Source organism: Hemiscyllium ocellatum, chromosome 18, assembly GCF_020745735.1.
Source record: "Hemiscyllium ocellatum isolate sHemOce1 chromosome 18, sHemOce1.pat.X.cur, whole genome shotgun sequence".
In the NCBI taxonomy this organism is placed as follows: domain Eukaryota; kingdom Metazoa; phylum Chordata; class Chondrichthyes; order Orectolobiformes; family Hemiscylliidae; genus Hemiscyllium; species Hemiscyllium ocellatum.
The window spans coordinates 29,512,120-29,527,539 of record NC_083418.1 but is presented as its reverse complement, the minus strand read 5'-3'; the positions used below and the strand labels follow the sequence as shown (position 1 = coordinate 29,527,539).

The window sequence follows — 15,420 nt, the reverse complement described above, 5'->3', positions numbered from 1 at the left end:
TCTTATCTTTTAAAAAGATCCTTCATAGAGACTGTAGTTCATGATACCTCTGAGCTGCAACTTTTTAAGAAGCATTGTCAATAATGTCAGTGTGCCTTCAAGAGATATGCACGATATCATCACAGTATCACTGCATGTGACTGGAGGTTGCAGAGGTCTCATGTGCCATACTACCTCATGTTCACTGGAAGCTTAACATGTTACAAGGACCATGCTGCTCTGAGTGGTTTAATTGCTTGATATTCACCAACTGATCTGCCTGTGAATATAATCTTATTAAATATCTAACTTTAAGAAACATCTGTTACATTCTTCAATAACATGACATACATGCCACATCAGGTAAAGTATTCTGCAAGAAGCAAAATCACATCAAACTCCATGAAATTGTGGAATAATAGAGTCACTATATTTGCAATGGACTCGGCCAGGTTATGAGGTGCCAGGTATGGGCTCACAACTTGAACTAGCCTGCTCATTTAAAATATTCGAGTAAAAAATGAGGTCTGCAGATGCTGGAGATCACAGCTGCAAATGTGTTGCTGGTCAAAGCACAGCAGGCCAGGCAGCATCCCAGGAACAGAGAATTCGACGTTTCGAGCATAAGCCCTTCATCCTGGTGAAAATCAGAAAGTCTGGGAATAAGGCTGGAATCCTGGAATGGGTCATAGAGTCATAGAAATGTACAACACGGAAACAGACTATTTGGTCCAACTTGTCCATGCTGATCAGATATCCTAATCCTAACCTATTCTAGTCCCATTTGCCAGCACTTGGCCCATATCCCTCCAAATCCTTCCTATTCATATACCCAAGCAGATTCCTTTTAGATGTTGTAATTGTACCAGTCTCCACCACTTCCTATGGCAGCTCATTCCATACATGCACCATCCTCTGTGTGAAAATGATGCCCTTTAGCTCCCTTTTAAATTTTTCCCTTCTCACTCTAAACCCATGCTCTTTAGTTCAGGATTCCCCCACCCCAGGGAAAAGGTCTTTCTACTTACCCTGTCCATGCCCCTATGATTTTATAAACCTGTGTCCTTCCTGCCATTTGTAAAGGACTCTCAAATCATTGTGATTCAGTGAAAATGCAGATCTGTGACACCATCTAATGGAAGCAAATTCACAGATACTTGAAGCCAGTGTCCTTTGTCTAGAGGGTGTCCTTTTAAAAATGTTTTACATATGACCACAGGACGAAATTACAAATTAAAATTCCATATAGTATATATGTTTGTAATCATAAGCATGAAATCAAAGAAGTTGCAATGTTCCATTAATGTTTACCTGCAACTGAGCATTTTATTGCCTATATCTTCCTTATTCTCACAAATATCAATGTTAAAAATTCGACAATGACCAACTTCAGTTAGTCTGATCAGCCCCAAATCTTCTGGTCTGCATTGAGAGTATAGATGCCAAGTAAGATGTGGTAGGTGCCAGATGGGTGATGAATACAGGTGCAGGTGATGTGGAAATAGGGTGCTATGCAGGAATGTGGGGGACAGGAGGTTGAATGGCATCTAAATGGATAAGGGATTAGGGTAGGTTGCATGTTCGGTTCAGTAAGTAAGGTTGATGGCTATTGGGGTGGGTCTGGTGGAGTTTAGAAGGGTAGTCTGTTGGTCAGGGTTCCAGTCCATTTGGGCATTTGGGTTTGGGATGTGCAGATCTGGGGGAAGTATGGAAGAGAGAATTCAGAGATTTTTGTCAGTGTTGAGAAATCAGGTCAATGTTAGGAATGACACTAGACTCTGCAGGGAGGTTGGGTACCTTTATGGGAATCATTGAAGATTCAAAGAGGACTGCCCATTGGTTACAGAGCAGACAGTGCCATGTCAGAGAGTACCACTGTTAACTGTGCTGTTAAACTACATGGACTCCAGAAGTTCTATTTGAATAGCTGTTTAGTGAGGGCTCAAGGATATCCTAAGGACCATGGAGTTCAGAAGCCATGTCCAACTAATAGTTAGTATAGCTGGGTTTGAAAAGCTCACAATTAGTGTTTACTGGATGCAAAATCCAGTCGTCGTATGAATGAATGCTGTACTGCAGTTTCAGAGTCATGGGGAAAGTCAACATAGGAAAGGAAGGTAATCAAGTAGAACATGGTTTGTTGCCTGTGCTAGTGAGGCAAGGAATAGGGGGAAAAGAGAGGAGTTGAACACGTGGCTACAGGAATGGCGCAGGAGGGAGGGTTTTGGTTTCCTGGATAATTGGTGCTCTTTCTGGAGTAGATGGAACCTCAACAAACAGGACGGTCTTCACCTGAACCAGTGGAATACCAATATCCTGGTGGGGGGGGGGGTTTGCTAATGCTCTTGGGGTGGGTTTAAACTAATTCAGCAGGGGAATGGGAACCTAAATTGTAGTTCAAGTATAGAGGAAGTCGAGAGGAGTGAGGTCAGAAATAAGGTTTAAGGTCGCAAGAAGACACCAGAAAGCAAGAAGTTGGTTTGAAGTGTGAGCATCCGGAATAAGGTGGGTGAACTTGAAGCATGGGTTGGTACCTGGGATTTCAATGTTGTGGCCATTTCGGAGACATGGGTAGAGCAGTGACAAGAATGGTTACTGCAGGTTATGGGTTTTAGATGTTTCAGTAAGAACAGAGAAAATGGTAAAAGGAGGGGTTAGTCAAAGACAGTGTTACGGTTGCAGAAAGGACATGTGAGGACTCATCTACTGAGGTAGTATGGGCTGAGGTTAGAAACAGGAAAGGAGAGGTCACCTTGTTGGGAGTTCTCTATAGGCCTCTGAATAGTTCCAGAGATGTAGAGGATAGGATACAAAGATGATCCTCGATAGGAGCAAGAGTGACAGGGTAGTCGTTAGAGAGGATTTTAACTTTCCAAATATTGACTGGGAATACTATAGTTCAAGTACTTTGGATGGGTTAGTTACTGTCCAATGTGTGCAGGTGATTTTCCTGACACAGTGTGTGGACAGGCCAACAAGGGACGAGGCCACATTAGATTTGGTACTGGGTAATGAACCTGGCCAGGTGTTAGATTTGGAGATAGGTGAGCACTTTGGTGATAGCGACCACAATTCGGTTATGTTTACTTTAGTGATGAAAAGGGATAGAACCGCAGGGCAAGAGTATTGGTGGGTGAAAGACAATAATGATATGATTAGTCAAGATTTAGGATGCATAGGATGGGGTAGGAAACCGCCAGGGATGAGCATAATTGAAATGTGGAGCTTATTCAAGGACCAGCTACTGCGGATCCTTGATAAGTATGTACTGGTCAGGTAGAGAGGAAGTTGTCAACTTCCTTACTAAGGAAGTTGAATCTCTTGACAAGAGAAGGAAAAAGGCTTATGTTAGGATGAAATGTGAAGGCTCAGTTAGGGTGCTTGAGAGTTACAAGTTAGTCAGATAAGACCTAAAGAGAGAGCTAAGAGGAGCCAGGAGGGGACATGAGAAGTTGTTGGCAGATAGGATCAAGGAAAACCCTAAGACTTTCTATAGGTATATCAGGAATAAAAAGAATGATTAGAGTAAGATTAGGGCCAATCAAGGATAGTAATGGGGAGTTGAATGTGACGTCAGAGGAGATAGGGGAAGCGCTAATACTTTTCGTTCATATTCACACTTGAAAAAGACAATGTTGCTGAGGAGAATACTGAGATACAGGCTACTAGACAAGATGGGATTGATGTTCACAAGGAGGAGCTGTTAGCAATTCTGCAAAGTGTAAAAATAGATAAGTCCCCTGGGCCGGATGGGTTTTATTCCAGGATTCTCTGGGAAGCCAGGGACGAGATTGCCGAGCCTTTGGCTTTGATCTTTATGTCGTCATTGTCTACAGGAATAGTGCCAGATGACTGGAGGTTTGCAAATGTTGTTTCTTTGATCAAGAAGGGGAGTAGAGACAACCCAGTGAGCCTTACTTTGGTTGTGGGCAAGGTGTTGGAAAGGGTTATAAGAGATAGGATTTATAATCATCTAGAAAGGAATAAGTTGATTAGGGATAGTTAACACAATTTTGTGAAGAGTAGGTCGTGTCTCACAAACCTTATTGAGTTGAGATGGTGACCAAACAGGTGGATGAAGGTAAAGTAGTAGATGTGGTGTATATGGATTTCAGTAAGGCATTTGATAAGGTTCCTCTTGGTAGGCTATTGCACAAAATACAGAGACATGGGATTGAGGGTGATTTAGCGGTTTGGATCAGAAATTGACTGAAAGAAGAGGGTGGTAGTTGATGGGAAATATTCATCCTGGAGATCACTTACTAGTGATGTACCACAAGGATCTGTTTTGGGTCCACTGCTGGATAAGGACATAGAAGGATGGGTTTGTAAATTTGCAGATGGCACTAAGGTCGGTAGTGTTGTGGATAGCGACAAAGGATGCTGTAGGTTACAGAGGAACATACGTAAACTGCAGAGCTGGGTTGAGAAGTGCCAAATGGAGTCTAATGTGGAAAAGCGTGAGGTGATCCATTTTGGAAGGAGCAACAGGAATAAAAAGTACTGGGCTAATGGTAAGATTTTTGGTAGTGTAGATGACCAGAGAGATCTCGGTGTCCATGTACAAAGATCCTTGAAAGTCGCCACCCAGGTTGATAGGGTCGTTAAGAAGACATATGGTGTTTTAGCTCCTAGTGGTAGAGGGATTGAGTTTCAGAAACATGAGTTCATGCTGCATCTGTACAAAACTCTGGTGCGGCCGCATTTGGAGTATTGCATACAGTTCTGGTCACTGCATTATAGGAAGGATGTGGAAGTTCAGAGGAGATTGACTAGGATGTTGCCTGGTATGGAGGGAATGTCTTATGAGGAAAAGCTGAGGGTCTTGAGGCTGTTTTCATTAGAGATAAGAAGGTTGAGAGGTGACTTGAGATAATTAAGCTAATCAGAGGGTTAGATAGGGTGGACAGTGAGTACCTTTTTCCTCGGATGTTGATGGCTAGCACAAGGGACATAGCTTTAAATTGAGGGATGATAGATTTAGCACAATGTCAGGGGCATGGAACACACTGCCTGCAATAGTAGTAGACTCACCAACAGCCAGACATTCAAATGGTCTTGGATAGGCACATGGACGAAAATGGAATAATATAGGTTAGATGGGCTTCAGATTGGTTTCACAGGTCGGCACAACATCCGAGAGCCGAAGGGCCTGTACTGTGCTGTAATGCTCTATGAGCAGTTGTTGAGGCAGTCCATGATGGAGCAGCTCATGAAGGAGTTTCAAGTTGGAAGTGTAGAATTGTAATCCCTTGTGAAGTTTGATGAGATTTAATGACCCACAATGGCATTAATGTCTAGAGGAAGTTACTTAGAAATCTGTGGGCTTTTTCATGATCACATTTACTATTTGATATGCACTACAGACGTTTAATCACAGTCTATTACCATATTTACCATGGGAGAGTCCAAAACTAGAGGGCATAGGTTTAAGGTGAGAGACAAAAGACTTAAAAGGGACCTAAAGGGGAACTTTTTCAAGCAGAGAATGGTGCATGTATGGAATGACCTGCCAAAGGAAGTGGTAGAGGCTGGTACAATTACAACATGGATGGGTATATAAATAGGAAGGGGAAATGGGCGAATGAGTTGGACAGATGAGTCTGTTTTCATGCTGTACATCTCTATGACTCCATGTGGTATATTTGGTATTTCTATCTGAACATAGAAAGTGTCATTTGTTCAAAATCATGGAATCTAAAGGGTTTATTCTCAACTCTGGTTCTTCCTTTGTGTGCTTTACTCCTCTCTGCTTTGCCATTAGCACCCATATCTTCAGCTAGTCCTCTAGAACTCCTTATGGTTATGATTCAATGTGCTCCTTCTTGATTCTTTTGTAGGACTTGTTTTTAATTGTGGAATGTTTTTATTCAATTCTCAGGCTCTCTTCCATTAGATTAATTCATAGTATTATAGAATTGCTACAGTGTGGAAACAAGCCCTTCGGCCCAACAAGTCCACACCGACCCTCCGAAGAGTAATCGACTCAGACCCATTTCCCTACCCTATTAACCTACATTTACCCATGACTAATGCACCTAACCTATATATCCCTGAACACTGTGGGCAATTTAGCATGGCCAATTCACCTAACCTGCACATCTTTGTTCATTGATTCAGGTCAGAAAACAATGAAATCACAAGCTCAAAAGTCAAAAAAGATCCTGCAGGGAGTTATGCTAACTTGTTATAACCATAAGATAGAGGAACAGAATTAGGCCATTCAGCCCAGCAAGTCTGCTCTGCCACTTGATTATGGCTGATATGTTTCTCAATCCTTGCCTTCTCCTTGTAACCCTTTATCCCCTTACTAATCAAGTACCTACAGCTATGTCTTAAAGACACTCAATGACTTGGCCTTTACATCCTTCTGCTGCAATATGTTCCATAGATTCACCACCCTCTGACTGAACAAATTCCTTTTCATGTCATTTTTAAGAATCATCCCTTCACTTGAACTGTGCCTTTGGGTCATGGTCTATTCTACAAGTAGAAACATCTTTTACACATTCACTGGCTTTAGTCCTCCCCGTATTCTTGAAGTTTCAGTGAGGTCCCCCATTATCCTCCTAAATTCCACTGAGTACATACCCAGAGTCCTCAATTACTCCTCATGTGACTAGCCCTTCATTCCCAGGAAAATGCTCATGAACCTCCTCTGGATCCCCTCCAGCATCTTTGGCATTGAGCCAAAAACTGCTCACAATATTCCTAATGCAGTCTGACCAAAGTCTTATACAACTCAACAACACATCCCTCTCATATTGTAATCCTTTCAAATTGAATGCCAACATTGCATTTGCCTTTCTAACTGCTAAATGAACCGTTATCTTTCAAGAGCATTCCAAACTAGGACTAAGTTCCTAAGTGCTTCAAATTTCCAATGCCTTTCCCTTTTAGAAAATAGTCCATGCTTTTATTCTTCCCAACAAAATGCACGACCTCACACTTTCCCACATTGTATTCCACCTGCCACTTCTTTGCCCACTTTCCTAGTTGGTCCAAGTCCTCTGCAGCCTTCCCACTTCAACACTACCTGTACTTTCACCTATCTTTGTCATCTGCATCAGTTCTTTAGTCCAGATCATAGTGTGGTTCAAGCACTGACCCTTCGAACTCCACTAGTCACTGGCTGTCATCCTGAAAAGGACCCCTTTATCCCCATTCATTCCCCACATGGTGCAGCTGCTGTGGCTCAGAAGGTACCGTACCGTAGGTAATACAAATGTGTGTGCAATCAAAAATTACAACACTGCCTTGCACTATGCAGTAACATATAGAGAATGCTGAAATCTATAATAAAAACACAAAATGACAAATTGAGATCAATTTTTTAACGAAGTTGAGTGTGGCAGATGCCACATGATCTGTACTTTTGAACAGAGCAGACAGTAAAGGGAAAAATGAAATCCGGGGACTGACAACTCTCAGCACACAGGTATTCTTGCTGTTGTTTCAGTGAGAATCAATGGTTTGCAGGGTTATTAGTTACAGAGAGGATCTCAAGTTGCTTTGACCAACAGTTACGTACAAACTAAAGAATTACTACAAATTACAGTTTGGATATTGGGATGTTGCACCTAGTAATGATCGTGAGTGACTTTTTTAAAATGTTGGTGATAAGGGAAATTTGCATTTTAACAATACTATTAGTTACTGATGCACTTTAGTAGTTATTGGTGGAAGCAAAGCTCCTTGCACCTTATGAAGTGTTCACTCATTTACAGCTTTCCTTCTTCCCCACTTTGGCTTTCACCTGCTCACCAATGCTCTGCGAACTCATCAAACATATTATAAAACTGCTGATCTCAAGCACAGATACTCATTCGAAAGTATACAGTCACATTTGTAAATATTACCGTCAGATCATGTGATCAAGAATCCAACAATGTTTCCAACAAGGTTAAAAGCCCGATTTTCCAGTCACAGCTGAAAATTACCCATTGAAACGATTTCAATATTTTTAACTTTCAGGTTTGGGTTTGATATTTTTGATTGGAATTGTGACTCTTATCTAGAGGTGGATATGTGCAGTCTGTGCATATATAATATACAAAGTTTTCATCTGTTACCCCATTCTCAACTACAATATGTTACCGAATAGAAGCTCATGTAATCTTTATTCAACCCTTATAGTCCAAGAGTTTCAAAATTACATCGCTTATTTACAAAATGGGCGCAGCATTTAAAAGATAACAAAGTCTTTATTAATGGTATACATATTACCTCACTACACACCAGAATATAACTTTTTTTTTCCTTGATGTAGTTACAGTTTGACACCAAGGATACACAATATCTGTTCCCCAGTCATCCCTCAATTTAATGTAATTAACTGTAAAGTGTTAAACACATGCATTTAGTCAAAGTAACTGCAGCTGCAGATGTTAAATTCAACTAAAACTTATTGCTAAATTACTGATTTAAAAACGTCAGCAGCCTTGGGATGAAACTAACTACATTAGTTATCTTCACTATCTTTACCACATTTCATTCGAATATTCATTCTGTTTCTCTTTTTTCCACTATGAAATACCACTGACTCATGCACATTCTGCCCTGTAATCTCTTGTTTTCCATCTTTCACTGGATCCTCTGCATCTTTTTCATGCCACCATGCTTTCATATCTTCCACTTCATTCATTTCACCATAATCAAGGTGTGCCAAATCCACTTGCCCAGGTCCCTCTGGATTCAGTCCCATTTTCTTTGCCTGCTTCCTGACCACAATAGGAGCTTCTTGTTCTGTCATTTCTACACCATCTGTCTTGCCGCTGGTTGGTTTCAATGGTTTGGAGAATAGGATTTTACCAGAAACATTATCAGACTCCTGTTTAAAACAGGAAGTGAAGCTTTCATCCAGGTCCACTTTGGACTTTTTGTTTCTCTGTTTATTTAAGCTGTCCATGAACTCAAATGCCACCATTGTATTCTTCTTATTGCTAGTTTCAGGAACATCCTCTAGATTATACTTGGTCCAGCGTTCAGGATGCAAAAGGTAGTCTGGGACAAACTGTGCTTTCTTACTCTGTTTTCCACTGGGAGGCTCCCCAATAACATGCCTCTTTGCAGAAGAAGTGGTCTGAATTCCTGGAGGAGATCCTGTTGTCAGTTTTTTGAGAGAAGGAGCTGGGTTTGGTGGATGCTTAGATTCACTGTCAACAAGGTTGGTGTCCCTGGGATGAGATGCATCAAATGTTACTACATTCTCTAAACCACTAAATATATTCTGACTACGAAAGGAGAAGCTGGAACTAGTTCCTCGCAGCTGAAACAACTGTGATGGTGGTCTGTTTCCAACAACAGATAAAGAATGATTAGACATATAGTCACACTGTGGTTCAATGCCATCAGTAAGTGAGCCATCTGCGGACCAGGAATCTGCATCAGCTTCTCTAAGAGGTGACAAAGAATTGAACGACTGCAGATTGGTCTCAGAGTCAGTGTCACTGAGTGATTCTGTATCACTGGATATCCTGGTTTCATGATCTGAATCTTTTAAAAGCCAGACATCTGTGGAAATCATGTTGTTTTCTCTGTCCGACATTTTATTGCAATAAAGGAGCGTTTTCCTCAGGTGGCACTGCAGCAAACAGTTGCTTCCAGATGTCCAAGGAACTCTCAGCCTGGTCAAAAAACACACAACAGGAGTACACAGTAAAAGACTAAGTAGCTAAAGGAACTTGAAGAACACAAACTTTTATAAAGCAGTGCATCATATCTCTTGAAAATATTCTACTAAGAGCAATATTTAAATATAAAATCAATATGAATCATCCAACCTTAAACAAAGACAGTACAATGAAGTCAGATCTAGTTTATTGTTAAATGTTGAGAACTTACTATTTTGCTCTGTAATAAAATCTTGTGTACTGGAAGCATAAGTTCATTATCAAAATCAAACTGGTAATTGGTTGATACGGTTACTTAACCAGAAATATGTAATTTATTTTATTTTATCTGAGTACCTTCACAGAAAAATCAGAACTCTATTTAAAACTGGTGAACTGCTTACCACCAATTAAGTAGTTTTACTGAACCTGGGTGATTCTGTGCAGTTAGCTAAATAACAATAATTAAGTAGGGGTTAACATTCAGAGTAATCAAAGGCACGTGGGTCAGTTCAGCATCATTTTATTAATAGTATTTTAAAAATACCACGGTAAACCACTAACCCCCCAAAGCTATCTTGACCACATTAAGAATTTTATTTCATTCCCCCAGTTTGTCCATTAGCTCTGTATAATGGTGCAAGTGTGCATACCCACACTTCTGAAAAACCTTCCTTTTCTTGAAGTGAGCAGTATCCTCCCAACTCCACTGTGGTCGACAAGCTCTTCATTCCATTTCCTAATATTCTACTCAGACCCTTCCCTGGCCTTTCAGACATTTCACCTTACCTCCTAGATAACTAGCTTCTGTGTTCGGCAGATCATCCCCCTTCTATTTTTCCAACTCCAACATATTCTCACCATCAATCACATTTCCCCTTCCACTCCACAAGCATTCTGAAGTGACAATCCCTCTGCCACATTCTGTTCCACGTCTGGAATTAAGCCCTCTTTTTCCCAGGCAAGAGCAGGAGAAACAGCACTCACCCTTTTCACCCCCTGAGCTGTTTGAAGAAGTAACAGAAAAAAAAAGTGTTGAGAGACATGGAGTTCCAGGAGACCTTCAATAAAGTATCCCAAAACGTTAAAAATCACAACACCAGATTATAGTCCAACAGGTTTGTTTGGAAGCACTAGCTTTCAACCCAGTTCCACTTGATGAAGGAGCAGCGCTCCAAAAGCTAGTGCTTCCAAATAAACCTGTAGGACTCTAACCTGGCGTTGTGTGATTTTTAACTTTGTACACCCCAGTCCAACACCGGCATCTCCAAATCATAAGTATCACATAACAGTTGTGTTAGCAAAGTTAAAGCCTGCTGAATAAGAGGTAGTAAAAGCATGGATAAAGTTAGCTTGAATGGTATGGGTGGACAAGTGAACAGGTGCAATTTAACACATAAATTTGAAGTGACACCTATTATTAAGAAGAATATAAAGAGAAAAATTATAAAGGATACAATTCTAAAAGAGGTTTGGAAGCAGTGTACCTGAGGTTATGTGCAATCACTACTGTCCTTTAGGTCAGGAAATCTGCCATCTATTAGCTGGTCTGGTCTACATGTGACTCCAGACCAACTGTAATATAATTGACTCTTAAATGACGCAGTAAACCATTCAATTATACCTAACTGCTAAAAGGTCTCAAAAAGTGAAATTAAGACAAACGGACCACCTAGCATTGACCTAGACATGGAAGTGGGAAGAAGGAAAGAAGAACGCGAGAGAACGAGAGCGAGTGTGAGAGCGCATGAAAGCGAGCGAATGAGAGCAGACGAGAGCGAGCGGAGGGAGAGAACGTGATCAAGCACAAGAGTGAGAGTGAGCGAGCAAGAGAATGAGAGTGAGAGCGAGCGGGTGAGAGCAATAGGGAGAGGGCGAGCGCGGGAGAGAATGAGGGCGAGTGAGGGAGAGGGAGCTAGAGGACGACAGTGAGCGAGGGAGAGAAAGACAGCGAGAACAAGGGAGCGACAGAACGAGAGCGAGCGACAGTGGACGAGAGCGAGAGGACGAGAGAGCACGACAGCGAACAAGAGCAAACAAATGAGAGCGAGCAAGAGAACGAGAGATTGAGAGATCGCGAGGACGCGAACGAGCAAGAAAAAGAACGTGATCGAGCACAAGAATGAGAGCAAGCGAAAGAATGAAAGCGAGCGAGAGAATGAGAGTGAGAGCGAGCGGGCGGGTGAGAGCAATAGGGCGAGATCGAGCGAGGGGGAGAATGAGAGCGGGCGAGGGTGGGGACGAGAGCGAGGGCACAAGAGCACGCGAGAAAGAGAATGAAAGCGAGCGTGGGAGAGAACGAGAGCAAGTGAGGGAGAGTGAACAAGAGAACGAGAGTGAGATTATGAGAAAAGTAGAGCACAAGAGAGCGAGCATGAGAGCGAGATTGAGAGGACAACAGCGAGTTAGCGAGAGGGAGCAAGGGATAGAACAGGAGCGAGCGAGAGAGCATTAGATCAAGCGAGAGCGAGAGAACAAGAGCGAGCGGACGAGAGTGAGCAAGGGAGAGAACAAGAGAGAGAAAGAACAAGAGCACGGGAGCGAGAGTGAGCAACTGAGAGAATGAGAGCAATAACAAGAGCGAGGGAAAGCGCGAGAGCGGGCCAGGGAGAGCGCGAGAGCGAGCATTAGAGCAAGTGAGAGCGAGAGGATGAGAGCGAGCGGACGAGAGCAAGTGAGGGGCGGAGAGCCAGGGAGAGGATGAGAGCGAGTGAGAGAGAGAATGACAATGAGAGGACGAGAGCAAGTGAGCAAGAGGGAGAGAACGAGAAAGGACAAGGGAGAGAACGAGAGGGAGCAAGGGAGAAAACGTGAGCGAGCACGAGAGCGTGAGCGCGAGAGCACGAGAGAGTGAGAGCGAGAGCGAGAGCGCGAGAACACGAGAGAGAGAGCACGAGCACGAGAGCGCGAGAGCACGAGAGCGAGAGCACGAGCGAGAGCACGAGAGCACGAGCGAGAGCACGAGAGCGAGAGCACGAGAGAGAGCACGAGAGCGAGAGCACGAGAGAGAGCACGAGAGAGAGCGAGATCGAGAGCACGAGAGAGGGAGAGCGAGAACGAGAGCGGGAGAGCGAGAACGAGAGCACGAGAGCGAGAACGAGAGCGCGAGAGCGAGAACGAGAGCACGAGAGAGAGAGCGGGAGAGAGAGCACGGGAGAGAGAGCACGGGAGAGAGAGCACGGGAGAGAGAGCACGGGAGAGAGAGCACGGGAGAGAGAGCACGGGAGAGAGAGCACGGGAGAGAGAGCACGGGAGAGAGAGCACGGGAGAGAGAGCACGGGAGAGAGAGCACGGGAGAGAGAGCACGGGAGAGAGAGCACGGGAGAGAGAGCACGGGAGAGAGAGCACGGGAGAGAGAGCACGGGAGAGAGAGCACGGGAGAGAGAGCACGGGAGAGAGAGCACGGGAGAGAGAGCACGGGAGAGAGAGCACGGGAGAGAGAGCACGGGAGAGAGAGCACGGGAGAGAGAGCACGGGAGAGAGAGCACGGGAGAGAGAGCACGGGAGAGAGAGCACGGGAGAGAGAGCACGGGAGAGAGAGCACGGGAGAGAGAGCACGGGAGAGAGAGCACGGGAGAGAGAGCACGGGAGAGAGAGCACGGGAGAGAGAGCACGGGAGAGAGAGCACGGGAGAGAGAGCACGGGAGAGAGAGCACGGGAGAGAGAGCACGGGAGAGAGAGCACGGGAGAGAGAGCACGGGAGAGAGAGCACGGGAGAGAGAGCACGGGAGAGAGAGCACGGGAGAGAGAGCACGGGAGAGAGAGCACGGGAGAGAGAGCACGGGAGAGAGAGCACGGGAGAGAGAGCACGGGAGAGAGAGCACGGGAGAGAGAGCACGGGAGAGAGAGCACGGGAGAGAGAGCACGGGAGAGAGAGCACGGGAGAGAGAGCACGGGAGAGAGAGCACGGGAGAGAGAGCACGGGAGAGAGAGCACGGGAGAGAGAGCACGGGAGAGAGAGCACGGGAGAGAGAGCACGGGAGAGAGAGCACGGGAGAGAGAGCACGGGAGAGAGAGCACGGGAGAGAGAGCACGGGAGAGAGAGCACGGGAGAGAGAGCACGGGAGAGAGAGCACGGGAGAGAGAGCACGGGAGAGAGAGCACGGGAGAGAGAGCACGGGAGAGAGAGCACGGGAGAGAGAGCACGGGAGAGAGAGCACGGGAGAGAGAGCACGGGAGAGAGAGCACGGGAGAGAGAGCACGGGAGAGAGAGCACGGGAGAGAGAGCACGGGAGAGAGAGCACGGGAGAGAGAGCACGGGAGAGAGAGCACGGGAGAGAGAGCACGAGAGAGGGAGCACGAGAGAGGGAGCACGAGAGAGAGCACGAGAGAGAGAGAGCACGAGAGCGAGCGAGCACGAGAGCGAGCAAGGGAGAGAGAACGAGAGCGATCAAGCGAGAGGACGAGAGGAAGCAAGCGAGAGGATGAGAGCAAGCGAGAGCAAGTGAAGGAGAGGACGAGAACAAGAATGAGTGAAGGAAAGGATGAGTGCAAGCAAGAGAACAAGAGCGAGCGAGGGCGAGCACAAGAGTGAGCGAGGGAGAGAAAACGAGAGCCAGCGAGGGAGAGAACGTGAGCAAGTGAGAGAGAGCACTAGAGCGAGCGAGAGAATGACAATGAGGGGACGAGAGCAAGTTAGCCAGAGGATGAGAGCGGGGGAGGGAGAGAACCAGAGCAAGCGAGAGTGCGAGCGAGAGAACGAGAGCAAATGAGAGAGCAAGCAAATGCGAGAACGAGCGAGGGAAAGCACGAGAGTAAGCAAGAGAGAGAAAATGAGAGTCAGCGAGGGAGAGAACGAGAGCGAGCAAGAGAATGAGAGCGAGGGAGAAAGCGAGAGGATAAGAGCAATCGAGCGAGTAAGAGGGTGAGAGGGATGTAACGAGAACGAGAGCGCTCCTGACAGAGAATGAGCAAGAGTGAATGAACGAACGAGCGAGAGAAGAGAGTGTGAGATCATGAGAGAAACAGAATGAGAGAGACAGAGAGAATAAGAGAGAACACGAGAGCGACAGAGAAAGAACAGAGTGAGAGAGCGAGAGAGAACACGAGAAAGAGAGCGTGCGAGAGAGGGAACGAGAGAATGAGAACACGAGAGAGATAACGAGTGAGAGAGAGAACATGAGAGACAGAGGGAACGAGAGCGCGAGAGAGAACACGACAGAGAGAGATAGAACAAGAGATACAGAATGAGAGAGAGAGAGAGAGAGAGAGAGAGAGAGAGAGACAGAGAGTGACGAGAGAGAGTAACGAGAGTGACGAGAGAGAGTAACGAGAGTGACGAGAGAGAGTAACGAGAGCGACGAGAGAGAGAGCGACGAGAGAGAGAGCGACGAGAGAGAGAGCAACGAGAGAGAGAGCAACGAGAGAGAGAGCGACGAGAGACGAGAGAGAGCGAGACGAGACGAGAGAGAGTAACGAGAGTGACGAGAGAGAGTAACGAGAGCGACGAGAGAGAGTAACTAGAGCGACGAGAGAGAGTAACTAGAGCGACGAGAGAGAGAGCGACGAGAGAGAGAGCGACGAGAGACGAGAGAGAGCGAGACGAGACGAGAGAGAGTGACGAGACAGAGAGAGAGAGAGAGTGACGAGACAGAGAGAGAGAGAGTGACGAGACAGAGAAGAGAGACAGACGAGAGAGAAGAGAGACAGACGAGAGAGACGAGAGCGACGAGAGACGAGACGAGAGCGACGAGAGGGAGAGCGACGAGAGGGAGAGCGACGAGAGGGAGAGCGACGAGAGGGAGAGCGACGAGAGGGAGAGCGACGAGAGGGAGAGCGACGAGAGGGAGAGCGACGAGAGGGAGAGCGACGAGAGGGAGAGCGACGAGAG

At 45.5% G+C, this 15,420-nt stretch overlaps 2 protein-coding genes across 2 annotated transcripts in view; one reads left to right on the top strand and one right to left on the bottom strand.

The window, feature by feature from the left end:
* Window positions 1-8,163: 8,163 nt before the first annotated feature.
* tssc4 (tumor suppressing subtransferable candidate 4) overlaps window positions 8,164-15,420 on the bottom strand; it is a 34,970-nt gene continuing 27,713 nt past the window's right edge. The window contains exon 3 of the mRNA XM_060838809.1: window positions 8,164-9,605. Coding sequence (XP_060694792.1) covers window positions 8,441-9,526 — 1,086 coding nt within the window. The 5' untranslated portion in view covers window positions 9,527-9,605 and the 3' untranslated portion in view covers window positions 8,164-8,440. The remainder of the gene's footprint in view (window positions 9,606-15,420) is intronic.
* LOC132824542 (octapeptide-repeat protein T2-like) overlaps window positions 14,075-15,420 on the top strand; it is a 29,192-nt gene continuing 27,846 nt past the window's right edge. Inside the window, exons 1-2 of the mRNA XM_060839175.1 lie at window positions 14,075-14,170; window positions 15,275-15,420. The exon at window positions 15,275-15,420 is cut by the window's right edge and continues 178 nt beyond it. Of these exons, the coding sequence (XP_060695158.1) occupies window positions 14,075-14,170; window positions 15,275-15,420 (242 nt within the window). The remainder of the gene's footprint in view (window positions 14,171-15,274) is intronic.